This window comes from Oxyura jamaicensis, chromosome 3 (genome assembly GCF_011077185.1).
Source record: "Oxyura jamaicensis isolate SHBP4307 breed ruddy duck chromosome 3, BPBGC_Ojam_1.0, whole genome shotgun sequence".
Classification (NCBI taxonomy): Eukaryota; Metazoa; Chordata; class Aves; order Anseriformes; family Anatidae; genus Oxyura; species Oxyura jamaicensis.
Genome location: NC_048895.1, coordinates 42238896 through 42258916, shown reverse-complemented (window position 1 = coordinate 42258916; position 20021 = coordinate 42238896). Strand labels below are relative to the sequence as shown.

The window sequence follows — 20021 nt, the reverse complement described above, 5'->3', positions numbered from 1 at the left end:
TCCCTCACGCCGAGCAGATAATCCATTATAAACAATGCACACAGATGTCAGCGCTCTCTGAGGGAGGCGCTCACAAGTGGTGTGCGTTTTTTTTTCAAGGACACCCATTTGTCAAAACCGTTCTGGAGATAAGTGCTGGTGCTCCGGGGGAATGCAGTGTTTCAGATGCTGGCTTTTCCCACCAGGTGCATGGCTGTGCTTGGGCCCCTTCCTCTGAAAATCAAAATCCCAGCACCGACCTGGGCGATCGCAGATTTTAATTTTTTTTTTTTTTTTTTTTTTTTTTTTTTTTTTTTTTTTTTTTTTTGTAAGGATGTTGCTGTGTCTGTAGCTGCTGTTTGAGTGGCTGGACTTTCTGGTGACTGCCCTTGTAAGAAGGCTACTTTGCTGGAGGATTTTAGGATAGAGAGTACTGGAGAGGACAAATAGGCATCCAGAGACAAACGTACTAACCATTTAAACTGGAGAAACTCACTGTAATGATTGCTTTTCTCTATTTAAAACAGGCACTGTGCTTTGCTGAGCAGCAATCCTCCAGGAAGCCTTTAAGACCCGATGGGAAATCTCCAATTAAATGCTGAGTGGCGTGAGGGCCTGCAGACAGTTTTGGGGATGAAGCAAGCCCAGAGCTCTGGGTCCATGCTGCCTGCTGCTGATGCACAAGGGCCGGCGCCCTGTGCCGTGGTGCTGACAGAGGGGCTGAGCCCCACGGCAGCGCTGTGCTGCCAGCAGCTGTACCAGCTCCGTCCTGCTTAGAGCAGAGGCTGAGAGCTGGGCCAGGCTCTGCTCAAACTGCAAAGCTGGTGTGCGGTCGGCAGCACTTAGCACGTGTGTGTGCACTCAGGCTGCTGGCCGGGATTGCTAGGAAGCCAAAGGAAGAGACACCCTAAGACTTTAATCTCCCTCCTATCTGGAGGCTAAATTAACCCTGACTGCACTGGCATTTTCCAGCCTGATAGCCAAGTGGCCGATTACGTGCCTCTCGCTAGCTGCAGAAACTCAGAAACTTGCACAGATGGGATTTGCACATCCGCAGGTTCTGAGGGGTTAAAAATAAATCCCCCCTCCCCCCGCCCCCCCCCCGCTGATGGCTTGTTTCATGTCCATTTAGAGGTGTGCCATGCTTTTCATGCATTTCCATTCTCATACTCCTGTGTGAGACCTGAGAAAATGCCTTTGCAGTGGTGACATTACATTTTGTTCAAGGCATTTTTTTTATTATTTATTTTTTTTTTTAAAACTACTGCTATCTGGGCTAGCTCCCCTCCGAAGTATTATTTCACCAGGACTGCATTTGCCATCTACGTGCCTTGTTCTAAACTGGGTGCTACAACATGTTTGCTCGCACGTTTATGGCACTCTGTGCCACTGCCGGGCTGCCCCGGCGCAGTCAGAGGCCAGCGATCCTTTATGCATTTCTCAGCAAAGCAGGCACTCGGTCTCTGGAGTGGGTTAAACAATTCCCATTGCTTTTCTTCTTCATGTTTTTATTTAACCTCAGTGCTGGGATGGTTTGTTCGGAGGAGCACCATCTCTCCTGCCGCTTCTTAATGTCAGCCATGCGGGGCGGTGGCACCACGTGTGGTGCAGGCACCCCAGCAGGTACCGGCACGTGCATTACTCCGAGCGTCCGCCTTTCTTACCGTTTCCTTCCTGGGATGTCCCAGGGAGCGTGTCCTGTGCAGGAGGAGCTGTGCACGTGCCCTAGGGGACAGCTGGGTGCAGATCCACAGCTTGTGGGGCTGGGGGGGCTGTTTGGGATGCGGGTGGGATAAGGGGACGAATGTAACACTTGGGTGGATGGAGAAGACACAAAGTAGTGGTGCTGTGGGTCCTGCCACGGCGGGGAGCAGCTGAGGTTGCTGGAGGAAGCGGCTGGCACCATGGCAGTGGCCTGCATGCTCTGGGGAGGCTGGTGCTGCAGCTTCTGTGCTTAAGGGGGAAAGGCAGGGGGAGGGAAGGGGCAGGCAAGCTGACCGATGTGGGAAATGCAAAGAGGGACAAATTCAGAGAGCCCCCTCCCCACCGCGGAGGAAGGGCACACGGAGATGGACAAAGCTCCTTGCCTGAGTGCTCACTTCTGCAGAGACGGAGAGTTTGTGAGGGACTTCTTTTCCTCTGCCTTTTTTTTTTTCAGTTTTGCCAGCAGAAGAAGACAGAAACTAGGAGCAGAACAAAGCTGGGAGGTGTAATAAAGCAAGGATTTAACTGAAAAGCAGCCAGAACAGAGCACAGGCTGGGAGCCCAGCGTGGCCGTGCTGCTTCTGTGGCTGGAGTGGAGCAGGGAGCTCAGGGCAGGGGGCTGGCTGTGGGCAGGTGTCCCCTCGCTGAGTAACGCTGCATGAAAACGGGCTTTTTCTGCTGATGTCCACCACGTCCCAGTCGCTGTCGGGTCTTACCCAGCCCAGGCAGCCGCTGCGCACCGTGTGAAACCCAATAGAGCCTGGATGATCTCCAGGAGGCAGGCGAAATTCCCATATCAAGCCCGCCTCGCTCTCTCCCCGCTAAAACCCAGGACAGTTTGCCTTCATGGGGGCTTTTATAAGGGGCTGCATTCCTCCTGCGGGAGCCCCCAGCCAGTCAGCGCGGCTGAGACCATATTAGGGACACTGCTCACCAAACCCGGCTGCGTGCCCCCCTGGCGTCTCCCCAGCAGGGCTCTCTGCGAGGTCTCCCCTGTGCTGGCTTAAAGACGTAGCCAGGGCAGCGGAGCAGGGCGCAGCGAGGAGCAGGCGAGATGCGTGCCCAGAGCATCGTGGCCGCTCGGGATTAGTGGCCAGCCGCTAATCCTTCCCGCCGACGCTCTTCCCCATTAGATGGAGGTGACAACAAGCGGAGAGGCAGCAGGGAGGGAAGGGGGAGCCGTCACCCTGCCCCCAGCGTGCTGCTCCAGCTTCCAAAGCTCCCTTCACCTTTCTGTCCTCGGTTTCCCCCTTCCTTTCTTCCGCCCACGGGCAATTTTACAAGCGGCAGCTGAGCCCTGGCGTGTTTGATTTGAGGCTGGACCTGAGCAGGTCCGCTGCTGCCGCTCTCCTTCCCGTGCCTCCAGGGGGAAGAGCTCGTAATGGTGCTGGAGGTGCTTCAGAAGAGCGGTGGGTGGCTGCGGCAGGCTCTGATGGGCAGTCTTCAAGTGCATGGCCTTGCCACTGAGGCCCATAAATGGAGTTTGCACTGGGGTGAGATTTATTCTGTGCCAAAGACCCACTGTTACCAGGGTGGGGACAATAAAATTATTATTATTTTTTTCAATCATTAAATTATTTTCCATGTATTAATACCCATCAGTTTGGTGCTTGGGAAAGTGTGTGGGCTCAGAGACTTCTGCTCCACTTGCCTCTCCCTGTACACGGGCTGTCTGCTGCCTTGGCTCCTTGAAGTGGCCTCCTACAGGTGTTCCTGGGACCACAAGCTCAAAAACGCCTTGCACATATTGCAATTGACTGCGTTGGGCTCTGCGTCTCCACGCATGGTGATTTGCACCCTCAGAGTGTCTGTCTCGGTGTTTAGTTTGATGGTACCTGGTTCTGGAGAGCCCCTCAGGCTGGGGGATGCTCTGCAGGGGAGCTGCTGGGGCTTCCGATCCTTCTCCGTGATGGCTTTATTCTGTGGTCAGCTAGTACAAACCTAAAAGGGATGATAGCCAAAGCCCCTGCATCTGCTGGATTAACCAGGCTTCTGTGAACAGCGTGGGGGCTTGTTTTGTGAGGTGGCTGGGACAGACACCCCCAGTACACGGCAGAGTTTCACCAGATACAGACCTAGGAAGCCTGTGTCATAATTTTATTTTCTTTCTCTGGCAGGGAAATTCTTGCTGGTTTGGATACCATGCTGTTAAAAAGTACATTTATTTATAAGAAAACGATTCTTTCTTTTCCCTGTTTTCTGTCTCCCCCAGACTTTACCCAAGAGATCTCAGAGCAGCCCCATTTCAGATGACGAATGCTCCTGTTTCGACTGGGAGTCAGCCTGCTGATGTGAAAGCTATGTTGACATGTAATTTTCCAGCCCTGCTACATACAAACCGGCTGCTCTCCTCCCCTGGTGCCCACTGCCATGGAGGGGTGGAAGAAATCGGGACTCTGGGGCTTGGTTCCAGCTCTGCCATCGATCTGGTGTGAAACTCCTGACTTACCTGGCCACCTGGCTTGCTAACTGCACGAGAACAATAATAAGGATTAAGAGGCAGAAATAAGATCCTCGGGGGAAAAGGGATTTAAAAGCAGGTTTCAAATTTCTGTTTTGGTTTGAATGGTGTCTTTACTTAGTTTTTTAATGAAGGAAAAAAAAAAAACACCAGCAAAATTTGTAAGGGAGGGAATTCTCAGACTTGTAAATATTGTAGTTCCTCATTCAGGCATCTGTGGAGCTGCCGTTACTTAATGACTGGCTACTCTCTGAGTAGCCATGAAGGTCTCTGCCCTGAGATACTGAAACCAAAGCTCATTAGGATTAAAAAAGTAAATGTTTATATAGCTACGCTGAGATCATCCAGAGCTGCTGTGCTGAGGACTGGGAGCGATCCCTGTCTGGTGCACACGGAGCTGTTTGGCTCTTGCTCTAAGAAGAGCTGTCACCTCTTTCACCCAGCACAGGCTCAGCATCCTCCCCCAGAGGCACTGAATGTGCTCCAGGGCTGGTTTCGGATGGCGGCTGGGCTGGAGGGACATTGGGCCCTATTGCCTGGTGGCTCCTGCACTGCTGAGGCCTGAAGATTGATAGTGGCAAGTCGTGTGGAATGTGCCTTGGGTAAGGTGTGGCTTTTGGCTTTGGTGTTGCTGGGTGTCTCCACAAGCTTCTGTTACAGGTCTTTTATACAAATTGTCCCCAGTTATTTCCCCGAGTCTGGCTGCAGCCAATCTGCCCATCACTGCGGGGTGTGTGTGCGAGGGATGAAAGGGATGTGCTGAAACCAGGGCGGGAGCATGAGGACATGGCTTACCTCATCGCGCACATGTGGCTGGGTGCTTGTTTTCAATACAGCAAGGGAAAATGGCCCTAAAACAAGCCTGGTACAATGGAGGGAGGGTCGGGGCAGCTAATAACAATCCCGCATTGTTTATGATGTGCTGACATCTTGCAGGCCGATATGAAGAGTGGTTACCTGCTCTGAAAAGTGCAGAGTCTGGGGAGAAACTGCAGAAGGTGTGAGCTGGTGGACTACCTGCCAGGCTGGTGCCTGAGTTCTGGTGTTTCGTGTACGAAGGCTGAGGCGCGTGTTAATGGCTGGGGAGCAGCCTTGTGGGCAGCCCAGGAGAAGTTTGGCTCTGCAGCATGTGAATCCTTCCCTCGCTGTTGGGAAGGGAGGCCATCGGAGTGTCCATGGACCTCAGATATTGCTGTGCCTGCCGAAACTGGGGACAGAGTCTTTTTGAGAAGGAATAACAGTGCACAAACGTTGCTCTGAACTGACACCTGGGAATGGCAGAAGCCTTTTCATAATCCCAGCTGGCAAGGTAATGCTTTGCGACTGGCTCAGGATGCCATTTTGTACAAAATCACAGTTTCCAGATATAAAACATGACATGCCCACATATATGAAATCCATAAATGTCTGCCCATACGGACTGAGCTGACTTTTGGAGTAAGAAGTTGTGGTTTATTGGGAAGTCTTCTGTTCCGCTCTCAGGCAGCTCTGGCAGCCTTCTTTAGGGATGCTTTTGGTGACGGTCACTCGTACACAGATCCTGCCCGGCTGTTTCCCAGGAAATTTGGGTGGTGGAGCTGAGTGCACGGCTGGGTGGCAGGGGGAGGCAGGGGTGCAGTGGGGCAGGGGCAGGCAGTGGGGACACCCACCGGAGCCCTCGTGGGGGGGAACCAGCATGGGTTAAATGGAAACTGCGTGGTTATGCTGGCTGTGCCGGAGCCACCAGTGCCTGGCTTGGTTAGCTGTGAGCACTTTTAATCGTGGGCATTTATGCCAGCTCTAATTTTCTAGTTTGTGCTGGTTTTGTGCTGGTTCAGGCAGGCCGGCCCTTCACCACAGCAAGGCACGGGGGAAAACCCACCGCTCGTCCCCGAGCTACACACGGAAGGAGCCTCCCTCCCACACGGGTTTCTGGAAGGCCGTCAGTGCCCCCCTGCGTCCGAGCGGGGCTGCGGGGTGCGCTTCGTGCCTCAGTGCCGGCATGGGGCGCTGAGCGCCGCGGGGCGCCACCGCGGGCCTCGGGCTGTCGGAGCGGGCTGGGAGGGCTGGGACGGTCTGGGGGGAGGGCGCGAGGAGCGCTTGGTGTGACTGCGTCTGTCCAGCCCCGAGCAGAGCAGGCCGAGGGGAGGCCTCATGGCGGCCTGCAGCTCCCTCACAGGGAGCGGGGGGGCAGGCGCTGAGCTCTGCTCTCTGGGGACAGCGACAGGACCCGAGGGCACGGCACGGGGCTGGCCCGGGGCAGGGCCGGGCTGGGCGCTCGGGCCGTTGCCACCCCCGTGACGTCACACGGGGATCCCCGCGCTGCGATTGGCTCTCGGCGGGCGGGGGCGGGGCCGTGCAGGGCCGTTTGGGTTTAAACGTTGCAGCGGGCGGGGCGGGGCCCGGCCGGTGGCGGCGGCGGCTCGCGGCCCCTGGGCTCCCGGTGTCGGCCCCGCCATGGTGGTGCCGGCGCGGCGCGTGAAGACGGAGTACATGAAGCGCTTCACGGAGCCCCAGTGGGACGCGTGCGGCGCCTGCTACCTGGAGCTGCTGCGCTACCGCCTCAGCCGCCGCCTGCTGGAGCAGGCGCACCGGCCCTGGCTGTGGGACGGCTGGGAGCAGGGCGGCAGCGGCGGCGGCAGCAGCGCCAGCACCGCCGGCTCCCCCTCGCCGCCGCCGGCTGCCGGCAGCCCCCCGCCGCCGGCGCACGACGAGGAGGCGGGCGGCGAGGCGGGACGGGACGGCACCGGTAGGAGCGGGGGCGGCGTGGTTGGGGCGGGGGGGGGGGGGGGGGCCCCCCCCCCCCCGCGACACCGGCCGTCAACGGCTGCCCCAACGTCCGGGGGTGGCTGCGGTGTGGGCCACGGTACCGGGGGAGCTGTGGTAACCGGCATCCTGACTCACGGCCGCTTATGTAAAGCGTTGCCATGGAGCCGCGCATCGCGGCGCTTATATAAGCCGCAGCAGCAGCACCCCGTGCCTGCCGTGTGATGGCTGCCCTGGTCTGGGCCTTGGTACCGGGTCTGTAGCTGGGCACAAGCTCTGTAGGTGTACGTAGGTGCGGAACCAGTAGTGTCGTGCTCTTTGCTAGCATGTGTCACCTTTTGACTCCCCCAAAACCAACTTTGTGGCGTGGGCAGACAGGTAACACTCCTGTCATTAATTTTTGATCCCATAAAATATCTGCCCTTACCCATATAATGAAATAAATCTTTATCCAGCAGCCGCTGACTGGTGTTTTGCAGTGTATTTAGAACCAGCTGTATGCCTCTTGTGCAGTGCCAGGGGAATGGGGAGTTAAGCCTTATGCTGATGGGGGATTAGCTCTGGGGTTAGATGTGCTTGTTTGGACTGGGGAGATCACATCGTCTGTCTTGATGTCCCTTGGGGCCCAAGCTTACCAGAATGATCTATACACTGATATTCACAGCTCAGCTTCATTTGCTGTCCCTAAGAATGCCATGTTAGTTCTGTTAGCTATTTCCTCTTCAGGAGGACTGACATTTCAGTGCCTGGTAGTGGTATAGAGCTTTGTAGCCTCACAATGGCATGGGCCTGTGTGCTACCCAGCTGACCTTTCATTCAGGTGTAGTAAGATGCTGTTGAGCTGAAACGTGGTTACTCTATGTTGGGGGAAAATGGCAAGGCATCAGAAATGATTATGGGTGCTTTTAAGAACGTGGCCTGCTTGTGTTGAAGGAGCTGGAGGTGTGCTCTGCTGCTGGCTGCCTGGGTACAGCTCTCTACCTCTCCACAGCCATACAGCAATGAAAGCACGCTGGGTAACCAGAATGTAACAGTATTACTGTGTCTGATCTTGCTTTCCTCAAGTAGTATTTTGTAGAGCCTTGAGAAAATGACATTGTGAAATATGTACAGAAGAAGCAAGTAGCTCTGAGAAGAAGCACTAACGAACCTCACCCTGCTGAAGGAGCAGGGAATGGCAGTGAAGGAAAAAGAGATGTGCTCTGTTAGGGTGGGCTAAAGGCTTGTTTTCTAGTGAGGGGAGTGCTAGAAGCAGTTGGGGCTCAGATGTCGGGGTTCCTGCCCTTTCTGATGCAGTCTGAACACATGCTGATCCTGGGTGGATGTGGTAGGGACCAGGACCTCGTTTTTCTGCGTATCAAACCAGTGGGTACAGCAGGTAGCTTGCTAGGACCCAGACTGACTGGCAGCTGGTGAGGCTTAAGGCTGTGTGTGGGGACACCTTTCAGTCCTCGGCCTTCCTGCTGCCCTCTGTGGCTGTCTCTGGAAGAGACCAGGCTGACTTCCTTGGTGGCTTGATTGCCGTTGGATCTGCTCTGGCAGCAGGTAAAAACTTGATAGCTGCAGATGTGCTGCTGCTCATACAGGTGTTTTCTGTGCCCAGTGAGGTTGTGTCTGTCCTGTCTGTACAGTTGTCTCCTCACCTTAGCATACCCAGTAGCAAAGGGGCTGCAGAGCAATGCCAGCCTGCCCAGCTCTGAGACTTTGGGCAGTTGTGCCTGTAGCTGGTGGAACTCTGTTATGGCTGCTCTAAGAGAACACCTCTTCTCTTAGCTTCTTCCCATTTACAATGGGAGAAAAACTTGTACCTAATCCTCACTTCTTTGTAAAGTGACTTAGTATAAATATATTTTCTTGCAGGCATTGAAGAGCCTTAGTAAAAGGCCTGAGAACAACTCTGCTTAGGTGGCTGAATTAAGTGGAAATCTGTATCAGTGTATAGCTTACTGTACAATCAGAAAGAAGTGACTCATTCAATATTAGGCAATTAAAGATTTGTTTTTCTTTTCAGTGACTGGCTAATTAAAAAGTGCAGAGGAGATAACATACAAACTGCCACCCTATGAATCTTGCATTATTCAACTTTTTTTTTTTTTTCTGGAGGAGCTTAATTATGCTAAATTGCTGTGGGGGCAGCTGAGTATGCTCATGTCAGTGACATCTTTTGTCTTCCGAATCCGACATCCACCCACATGCTGCAGCATCCTGGTTGTTACCTGGCTACTGCTGCTTCCCTCTGTTCTGGGGGGAACCGGATTTTTGGTTAAGTGATATCTAAAGTGGCTGTAGCAAAGTATGTTTGGCCAGCAGTAATGTTGCTGAATATCTTAATACTACCATATGCAGTGTTTTTTGTAGTAGAAACAGAATTACCTGCTCCTCACACAGCTCCTACTCATGAGGGAGCACTGAAAGCTGCAAAAACCAATGCTGCTTGACTTTAAGGTTCAGTGGTGTTGGTCTAAAGTACTGCCAGCATGAAACTCTGAGATGACAACTAGGACAAGTGCGTTTTGTCAATATATCTAATGCTCAAGTGGTAGCTGAGTGATACTGAGGTGCACTGAGTGGCAGTTTTGGCATAATTCCTTCTGGCTTTTCACTTGTGACACTTGGTGGGTCTGCTCTGCAGAACATGTCCAGGCATGGGTGTGTGTTAAACATAATCCAAAGAAATCTCGACCTAAATCAGCTGGTTCAGTTGACGCATCCTCGGACCTGTCAACAGAACCTTGTGGGCTGATAAGTGAAATACAGGAGCTCTTGGCAGCAGCTTGGCAGGCAAACATGTTTGTGAGATGATACTGCTGCACACACATTCAGGATTAAGCCATCTTTCCATCCTTATTGTGATTTTTGCCTTCAGCGCTTCTGTACAGAGGTCTGAAGTGACAGCAGTGACAAGCTGGTGTCAAAGCAGTTGCCACACAATAGTCTGACTGATCTGGATTTGTGCAGCTCAGTAGAAGATCCAATTTCAAACTCCTTCCCTGATCTTGTCTGTCATGATGTTGCAGGTGTATTTGCTGGTTTATGTGCATGGGGACGAGCAACTGGTGGTGGGGGAAGAAGGTAACAGTGTCAGTTTAGGGGGCTATAGTACTGTGATCTGGTCACTTGAGTGTCTTTTGTCTGGAAACAAGCTTTGCCATCAAGTCAAGCCAGATTTCTGCCTAGCTGTGGTAGTCGTTCATAGCCACAGCTGAATATATGCCCCCCCTCAAGAGACCTTGGAGATCCCCCTTGTATGGGGGGTGTTTGTGCCTAAGTGACTGGTGTGCAGGAGGCTTCCCAGAGCAGGCACCTCAAACCCAGGCTTCAGTGCTGCATCTGAACAGGGGAGCTCGAAAGACGACCTGAGGGCAGAACTCAGTTTCCTGCTTTCATACAAAATGGTTCTGAACCTGAGGTAGCCCTGTATAGGGCGAACATCCCACAGATGGTAGTGTTGATCCCTGAGGACTTATGGGTCTAATAGGAAGGTTTTTGGCTCTGCTGACTTGCTGCAAGTACCTTTGAAATGGGATTCTTCTCAGCCTGGTAGAGCATGCAGCACTGTGGGAGGGAGGAACCTCCACCAACTCATGTTGGGGCAGTGGAGGGGAGCTGTTATGCAAGTTGGGCGATGCAGGAGGACTTAAGTGACCTTTTCTGGGCTGGAGCTTTCAACTGCCCTGTTGGGTGGGCCTGGCAGCCTTGTTTTGCTGCTAAGCACTTAATCCCCTCCTGTCTAGTGTGCTCTGCTTAGCATCTGTGATGCAGTTTGAAAATGTTCCTAGCTTTTTCCCTATCCTGGCTAATCCCTGTAATTCTGCAGCCAGTTGGTTCTGGGTTTCCAGTTCTATTTGCAGTGTGCATTCAGCAGTGCCTGCTGGTGCTGGTGTGCTGCAGGGGAGGGAGATGGCAGCTGCTACTGGTGGCTGAGCTGCCCAAGTAGCTGGGTCTGCTCCTTCCCTGCTGTCAGCTGCTGCTTTCCTGCCTTCCTGCAACAGGGGTGCCTTGCAAAATTGCTGGGATATGTGCTTTAGTTTTAAATGAGATTTAAATGGCTGTTACAGACATCAGCCTTGTACCTTCACTAACCGAGTTTATATAAATGAGCTGTAGGAGTGAGTTCATTAAAATATCTGCTCTAATAGCAGGTGCACACAAGGTGCCATAGTACGCTCTGGCATACAGCATTTACTGCAAGACTGGGCAGGATTCTGCGTGCCATTTACTCATATGCTTTTATAGCTATTTTGGGACAAGCTGGCTTCGTCATTTCTGCACCAGCTGGGACTGTATCCGAGTGAGCAGCATCCAGGCTCGTCTGTTGCTTTGAAGTACGGCTACTGATGTGATTGCAGAGACCCTGCTTTTCTTTATTTTGGAGACTCTAAATGCCATCTTCTGTGGCTTGTGAACTCCCATGTTGTTGTGCTCTCCTGCGGAGAAGGAAGGTGCAGTTTTCCTGTGAAGGAAGCCATTCCATCCTGCCCCAAATGACTCATTGCATATTTGACAGCAACATGTCCTCCCTTCACTGTGTTATTCTCTGAAATGTCACTGACATGCTCAGAACAGTGCCTCCTTCTGATACGGCCCCTTGTATGCAGAAGGGGTCTGAGTCAGTCCCTTTTTAAGAGTGGGCAGTGTAGAGAAACTTGTGGGTAACAGACTTTGGCAAGGGGGTGCCTCTGTGCTGCCTGATGCAGCTGGGATGCATGCGCTGTCTTCACAGCAGTGAAGCTGTGCCCTAGAGCCCAGGGTGCCACGCAAAGCAGGTGTTTTACAGCACTGATGTCACTTCTCACTTTTATCCAGCCTTGGCTGTGATTGAACCCTTGTCTGATATTTAGGTATGTAAAATTCCTATGGCCACTCGTTGCTCTCCTTCTGTCACTCCGCTGGCACTGACTGCTTTCCTTGGCTGTTCTCTAGGGACACTCAGTTGGACTCTGGATGCTGCTGTGTTGCTGGCTACTTCTAACAGCTACTTGGCCGTACTGCGGCATCCTAATGCTGCACCTGCACATCCTGGAGGGCATGTGTGTAAAGATGGGCCTGAACAGGGCCCAGCACCAGGTGCTGTGCTGGTTTGACAGCAAGTAGGAAATGAACAAGCTGAGCAGCTGGGCAGAGCAGGCGGCCCACTTCAGGCGGTGCTGGGGCATGCAGGAGGTTGTCTGGTACCCTGCTGGGGCGGAGGGAGAGTATGAGTGAAGCACCACTGTGCCAGGCAGGTAACTTCCATTCTGGTGGAGCTGGATGGATGCTGGAATGAAATTCCAGTGTTAGATTGGGCATGCATGAGCCTGATTAGCTAAATCACCGCTGGTAGATAACTGCTGTAGCAAATGGCATTGGTTATGTCAGCCATGTTGTCAGGTGTCAGGAGCCGGCGGGTGGTGACATGCTGTTAGGGAACATGGGAAAACTAGTCTAGGGCAGCATTGCCTGCTGTGTGATGCTTTAAATGTAAAGCATATTTCACAGAACTGGTAGCAAGGGTGATGATGATTGCTTTATAAATCTTTGGTTCATACTTCCCTCTCCTATATAAACAGCAAACCATAATCAAGAATTATGCATGAGTAATTAGGGAGCTTGAAAATGAACCGCACTCGTCTTTCAGTGGATATCTGTAATATGAGGGATTTATTTTACATAGCTTTATCAGGCTTGTTCTCTGGCTGGCAGCATCTACATGCCATTCAGCAGTCCATCTGTTTGCTGTCTGAAAGATGAAAGGATGAAACAGTGAAGATGGAAGATCACTGGAAACATTCTTAGTGCATTTACAGTGCTGCCTGGAGCTATTAGGCTTCTGTAGCCTCACTAGTGAAAGGCACATCTAAATATGTGGAAGCTGATGTGCAGAGGGATGGGCTTGGAAATAGCAGTCACTGAAGAGTGAAGGTGTTTGAGCAAGGTATGCCTTTGCTGCTGTGGAAGTAGTGACATCTTCCATTGCTTAGAAAAAAAGTGCAGCCTCAGTGACATAGCAAGAGGCTGTGCAGATAGGCATAATTGTCACTGGGAACTCAAAGCAGACCCTTTTTTTCTTTTTCAGAAAAAGAAAGAGAAGATCAAGAAAAGCATCAGAAGGAAGAGCAAGAAAAAACTGTAGAACACACTTCCACAAAGGAAGCAGATAAAACCAGCCGTGCAGGACGACGTCCAAGCCGAAGTGCCTTGTCCAGTCGTAATGATCGAAGATCAGCCAAAAGTCCTCAAAAGACTGACGCACCAAAGGAGAATAAACATCCATTTGCTCTGTATGGGTGGGGAGAGAAACAGACAGATACTGGAAGCCAGAAAACTCACAATGTCTGTGCTTCTGCTTCAGTGAATGAAGTAAGTAAAAGCTTCTGTTTAAGTGAGAACTGACGACTTAGTGCCTAGAAAAGGCATGTAGCTAATATCTAGGTAAAACTTCCAAGGATGCTTGTGATTGCTTGGGAAACTGAGGACTTCAACAGCCTCTGTTTTGTTGTGGATGGTACTGTCTTGTAAGTACTGTCTTGCTGTGGCTATGCTATGTTATGCAGGAGTGAAGTTAGGGGCTTTCTTTGCTTCCTTTCAGAACTGGTGTCATCCCTCCAGGTTTGGCTGTGATTGGAGTTGTGTATGAGCAGAGTTTTGTCAGGTTAGTCCTTCTGGGCAGTAGGGTATTTCTGCAAAAAGGCTGTCAAAGAACAAAAATGTGTTTGGATGCCTAGGTCTACTTGCTGCAGAGTCTTTCTATGTGTTGCCAAACCCCGTTTCATAAAGACAGCCAGTTTTCTACATTATCCAGTGGAGTCTGCAGAGTCCAGCTTGGGTGATACCAAAACCAGCTTTTTGAAGAAAGTGGTTTTGGTACTTTCTTCATCAAAATGCAGCAGTAGCTGTACCTGTGAGCCTCTAGTGTGGCAAGCATACAGAGGAAACCTGAATGCACAAACCTTTCGGGAGGCTTAGAGCCCTCCTACCCACAGAAAACTCAGTTCCCACCAGGTAGGAACCCACGTCCCTAAACTGATGAGCAGTGTCACAGGAAAAATGTCAGGCATCAGATGAATAAATGCAAGTATGACAAGCTATGATTGAAGCCACTTCTATCCTGAATGCTGGTTATGCACTTTCATACTGGTCACAGCCAAATACCTACACTTTCTGTAGGGTGCACTTGTGGACAGAGCTGTAATCTGTGGTCCTTGCTAATGCTTTCCTCACTAGAGTTAACACTTCTGTATGGTGGTCAAGAACTTGGGTTAGGTGTGGAGGGGAGAAGCAGAGGAAAGCCGTTGAGAGAGTGTACGTCGCTGTAGATAGGACTGTCAGTATGGTATTGCCATTAATATTAAAGGAAAAGTTACAGCAGTAAACCAAAATATGTTTGGCATGTCAGACTCCAATGGCTTTTAACTGCTAACCTGTTTTGAACAATACTTGGAAGTTCTGATTAATGCCTGGCTATCTTGTTTTTGGCTGTTACAGTGCTGCCAGCAAAACTGGCGGTTATAAGTGTATTGCTGTATTCTGAACTTCATGAAAACAGGAGAAAAGCAGCAGGCAGTTAGCACCAGGCATCCCAAAGCTGGGATCTGAATCTATGAGTCTGAATCCCTGAGCCAAGGTATCTGAGAATTAATGTGGTGGACGTGCTCTTGATGTGTGAGGTACAGCTGACTTCCAGCGGGCTGTTTTGGAAGGGGTTTGAGGCATTGTTTTCTCCTTCCTGGGCAGCTGACCTCTTAACGAAATGAGGAATGGGACCTGCAGCTTTTGGAAGAAGCTGCCTATCCTGATAATGGGTGCTGTTACTGGATTGATAAGCTTGCATCAGTGGTGGAAGTGGCTGACTGGTGCTTTGTTGAAGCCCAATAGATGTTAATACCTATCTTGAGTAGAGAGATTGATACCTTGAAAGACTTAACATTTCTCAGTCTAGAAACAAAGTTAAAGAACCGTTAAGGGTCTCTGGTTTGTAGTGAATGACAGGATTCCTCTGAAACACTTCAAATTATGTAAGCTGTGGTAGTGCTCTGTCACCAGGGATGCCTCTGTAAGGAGGGATTGCTTACTGCCTGCCTAGGTCACTTTTCTTGGATGTTTCAAAGTTGCTACTCTGTTACTCTCCTCGAGATGAGATCTTTAAGTCTGGAAATAAAGGCAGGCAAACACAGTTGGCTATTAAGACCAAATTTGGTGAAAATGATAATCTGAACATGCATCAGGACATAGGTTTTTCTATTTAAAGACCAAGAAGTTCTTTGTTATCTAGTGAGCAGTCTCTTAGGATTGATGTTACTACTAGGCCTAGATTTTAAGGGATGCATACTGAAGGATAATTAAGATTTTTCTATGGTAGAAATAAGAGAAACAAGGTTTTAAAAATGTCAGAGTTAATCTTAAGAGAAACATTAAAAATTTTTGCTATCTTTCCCACCATGAAGTGGGGGAAATATTGCAGAATAGAATTTGTAGCATTTCTTTATGGAAAAGTTCTGTGCTTCTCTTTTATTAGTGGTGCAAATTACACTAGAAAATTTAATATTCCTAGCAAACCCTGTTTCTTCAGAATGGGGGTTGGGATAAATAGCAAGTGACCCTTGGCTTTCCTGGGGCGTTCCTAGTCTGTTTTCCTGCTTGTAATGCTAACTCTGGTCTTCCAGATTCATGAATCTGCTCTACGAGCAAAGAACAGGAGACAAGTGGAGAAAAGGAAGTTTTCTCAGAGGCGAGTACGGTCAGCAGAAACAGAGAAAGCTTGCCGGATAAAACCTCCCCCACCAGACAACCCCTGGATGACAGAGTATATGAGATGCTACTCGGCAAGAGCTCGGTGAAGTTGGTTTCCATTAGGCATCGTCATAAAAAGTTTTGCCTATCAGGACACTGGTGCAAGGAACCAAACTACTTATGCAAGGTTTTTATAGGGAGTTTCCAGCTGTTAAAGTATTTGTTACAGTATTTTTATCTTGGCTACCTACCTCACAGTGGGGTGTATAGTTGGAGCCATAACATTTGAAGCGGCTTTTAGATATAGATACCCAAATTTTTAAACAATTCCCCTTTTGGGAATCTTTGTAATGAGTTTCAGTTGATGTGTTTTGGGGGTGGGGGGAGTGGAGGGGAACCCTGGCATACTGGCAATCAAGGCAAAACACTTCTTGATCTTGGTTATGAGTAATCTGCTGTCCCTGACTTCAAAATTAAGTCCTCCAAATCATGGGGAGGTGGTATTATATTAGAGGGGAGAAACTTTAAAAGTGTGGTGGAGGTGCCTTTGTATTTACAGTACTATTGAGTCAATACTTCTACCAAAATAAGTGTATTAAGACAGGCAACAGGAAAGCCAGTAGGTCTGGTAAGCAGCACTAATAAATGTAGATGCCTTTTTAGGCAGACAAATGCCAAGTGTTCTCTGTATATAGAGGCTTTCAAAAAACTTGTTTAATCAGTGAATCTGGTGATACTTTTCAATTTTCATTGCTGTTACAAAGGTCGCTGTAATAAACTACTAATTTTCAGAGCAAGGAACAGCTACAGGATCACTTTGCTGTTGCTGTGCCTATTGTACCAAATAACTGATGTAGACAATCATTATCTGACAGCCGCTGCTCACTAGGCAGTTGCTTGTTGTACCAGGATCAACTTGGCACCACTGTATTAAGCTTGTGGTCAACTTATTCTACATTTAATCATGTAAGTGCCAGTTTATCAGTGGGCTGGCTTCTGTCTAGTGAAGTCCATTTTTAATACTTATGAATATCTGCGCTCTGTGGGGTTAGACTGCAACATGCATTCCATGTGGTGGTACTGTATGAGTGTGCTGTTAGGGGTTTTAAACTTAAATCACTTTTGATGATGCTTGTAGATGAAGTTGAGAGGCTTTCTGCCTCAAAATTGGTGCAGAACTTGCTAGTGGGGTGAGGGCTAGGGAGGGATGGAAAGGTACCTTTTAGTAAAGAAGCCTTTTAGTAAAGAATATATATAAAGGAGCTTGAATGCTTTCAGTCTGTAGGTCTTTTACATATTAAGAGTCATTGTCAAATTCTTAGTGTTTTTTTTTCTCCTCAGGCTGCTGTGAATGACTTTTTCAGTTTGATAACTAAGCTTTAGGCAGACTATTCCTGTAGTTGTGAGCTTCAAGGTTTTGTTGAGATATGCTGTGTATTAGTTACGCGTGTTGGTTACCTTTAACATTTTTGCAGCTTGCTTTTTACAGACTAGACAACTTCTCACAGTAAGCACACTTGCACTTCTGCAGCAGAAGCCTGTGCCTGTCTTTGCTTCACTGCACAATCTCAGTGAGTAAGCAGAACTAGAATTGCTGCTGCAACAAGGGACAGTTAGATGCGTAGTTGAGTTTGGTTGTGGATGTTCTTCAAAGTAACCATGTGGAGGGACCAAACACTGCTGCCTTCTAGTGTTAATTGTTACACCAGTAAAGGCTTCATTAATTTCAGTCTAGGACATCTTTGACCCCATGAAATTATAACCTGATTTTCAAGTGTAAAGCTTTACAAGTCCTAACAACTCTTGGTCAGGCTACCAACCAGAGATCTTACAGCTTTTAAAACTGGGGAAGCAGAGCATGACTAAGTATGTTTACACATGGCAAAATGACTATATTCCAACTTCTTAGTAGGCTGCAGTTTAGAACTTTATAAAACTTAAACTGTGTCCAAAACTGAGATTCAACAATGTTTTTATTCCACATGGGGTTTTTAACTTTTGCATGCTGTTTTTCCTAGTCAAGTTACTTTGGCACTTTCAGTTCAGAAATCCCTGTTTTGAACAACAGTATGAAAGCACTAACTCAGTACTACTTAACAGCCTTACTAAATACAGCCTGTTCCTGTTGCCCAGAATGCTATGTACACCTCTGGCTTTGTAGACTTCATGTGACCATAGCAGATGGACTGTGTGCCCTCAGTGTTCTGTCATGTTAAGCAGTTTTCTTGATGATGGACTTGCCATGCTTTCCAAGACAGCTTCCAGAGTTCTCTTCCCACTGTGAATGGAGGAGCCAAGATGACTGCCTGCCTTAAGTACCCATTCTTGGATAAGGTGGATCTCCCATTAGATGCTGGTCTAGGGGTTCTGAATGTCTTCTGCCTTGGATACTGGGTACCAAACCTAGAAAGTCTCAAAACAGGATTGTTCAGTTATTCTGCAGAACGTGAGAAATGTTCAGCAGCATCTGGGCTGCTGTGTACTGAGCAAATATTCTAGTTCTTATCCTAGTCTGGACAAGAGCTATTCCCCACCAAAAGTAAGTTAAAAGATAATAGTGACAGTAATTGGATCATGTGAGTCACTTGTGCTTTTTCAAATGGTCTGTAGCTAAAAATATTGGTGCTATGTTGGTACAATTTTAGTCTGAGAAAAGTAATGCCTGAAGTGAGGGGCAAATTATTCTGCTGATCAGGTAGCTTTCTTATATTTGGGCATTGACCAAATAAAAAAGGTTAGTAGATTTGCTTAGGCTCTGTAAAATTGTATAGTGCTGATAACTGCAAGTTGTATATGCAAAATATTTGGTGTGCCAGGCTCAGGTCTGGAAAACTACTCCAGTGTTTTAACATGAGTTGATTGAACAGACAAATTACTTGGAAAACTGAACTTTCAAGTGTCAAAGCTTTAACTACATTCCACAGATAAAGGAGCAGGTTGCTTTGCATCAAGTTTGACTTTGTTTTCCATTCTAGATAATGTTTACCCTGTCAATGAAGAAAGTTCTGACTTCTGTCTTACCATAAACTTTAGAATTGAGCCAAGTTATGAATGCTTCTCACTCCTGTTTTACCAGTAAAACCTTGTAAGAACACAGTCAATACTTAGTTCTCCAGTCTTCATTAAAGTAACTGTTTATGCCTTTCAGTTTCTGAAAGCACTCGGCCAAGTGAAATGAGACTTTCACAGTGTAATGCTGCAATTTAACTGTAGTGTTGTAAGGACTAGTGTTTACAATGTGAAATGTTGCAATGAAAACTGCATATGAATGTCCCTGTGAAGTACAGTAGCATGCCTGTTCAGTCACTGCTGTCACATCTCTGCAGCTATGAACTATGGTGGTCTTTACTGGAAGCTGAGATAGTCAAGGTGATTCCTAAATTTAGAGCCAAACTTAACTGTGAGGGACTGACCTGAATTTCTGGTAACAAATGCTGTCAAGGTACCCAATGCACATTGGTCAAATTTTTAACATCTAGGAAGTATACCACCCTTCTAATTTTTATGGTATAAATGCAGTACAACTGAACTATAAAGGCCTCTGGTTTTTTTTTTTACTGATAAGGACCAAAAGCTAGCAATCTGAGGACTGATGTCCAATAACCTGCATGTGCCAGTTTATTTTCTAGCTCAGTTAGTGCACTCAGCAGCAAAGCCATATGTAGAGCCTGACTCAACACCTTGACAATAGCACCTATAAAATTAGGGGTAGAAGTGAATGGGAAGCTGCCTCAGCTATTGTTAGCACTGAATTCACTTTAAAAATTCTAGGGAAATACCATCTAAGCTTGAAGCAATATGTGTTTTTTAAAGTTTTTAATAGTATATGTTTTTAATGCTTCTGTATTGTCTATATTTAATAGTGGAGTGTCAACTTGTATATGTGAATAAAATGAGTGACACAGTATCCTGGAGTGCTTATACTGTGGTGTTCTTTGGGTCTCAGGTTTTTTGCTACAGGGCTCTTATAGACTGCATGCAGACTACAGACTCTGCTTCTCCCATATCCTCTCACCTTATGGAAAGTAAGTGACAAAGGTAGCTAACACCAGTCTTCACAGAACCAAGTCATCCTGAGAGCTGAGTTGGTTTCCTATGTTCTTCCTAAAATTCTCCTTTGTTTTTTTTAAAATCACTTTAAGCCTTTCCTTAGATGACTGGCTTCATGTAGCATGAACTTAAGGAAGAAAATGAGCCAAAACTGTAACAAGCCATCTCAAATGCAGGCTGAAGTCCTCGTGAATCTTAATTTATAGCTGGAAAAAGGGTAATATGGGGAAAAAGCAAGAAGCTACATCACTATGAACTAGTATGATGTTGCAATTGGGAAATGTTATTTAAGAATGGCTGAATTTCTTTGTGCTTCTACGAGTACATCTACAAGTACACATTGTGAATGAGGAAGCCAACTAAAACTAACAGG

The 20021-nt window shown here is 48.3% G+C and overlaps 1 protein-coding gene and 1 long non-coding RNA gene across 2 annotated transcripts; both read left to right on the top strand.

The window, feature by feature from the left end:
* The first annotated feature begins 302 nt into the window (after window positions 1-302).
* LOC118163726 lies at window positions 303-19505 on the top strand. The gene is made up of 3 exons (XR_004749168.1): window positions 303-315; window positions 2693-2694; window positions 17617-19505. It is a non-coding gene; the product is annotated as an uncharacterized LOC118163726 (long non-coding RNA).
* Window positions 6498-19505, top strand: CCSAP (centriole, cilia and spindle associated protein). The gene is made up of 3 exons (XM_035320654.1): window positions 6498-6878; window positions 12945-13228; window positions 15532-19505. Exons 1-3 carry the CDS (start codon window positions 6581-6583, stop codon window positions 15703-15705), a joined length of 756 nt encoding a protein of 251 aa, XP_035176545.1. The 5' UTR covers window positions 6498-6580; the 3' UTR covers window positions 15706-19505.
* Window positions 19506-20021: the final 516 nt, after the last annotated feature.

Coding starts and splice junctions, on each gene's coding strand:
- CCSAP (XM_035320654.1), top strand. CDS start 6,581: ATGGTGGTGCCGGCGCGGCGCGTGAAGACGGAGTACATGAAGCGCTTC. Junction 6,879..12,944: donor ACGGGACGGCACCGGTAGGA/GCGGGGGCGGCG, acceptor TTTCTTTTTCAG/AAAAAGAAAGAGAAGATCAA. Junction 13,229..15,531: donor CTTCTGCTTCAGTGAATGAA/GTAAGTAAAAGC, acceptor CTGGTCTTCCAG/ATTCATGAATCTGCTCTACG.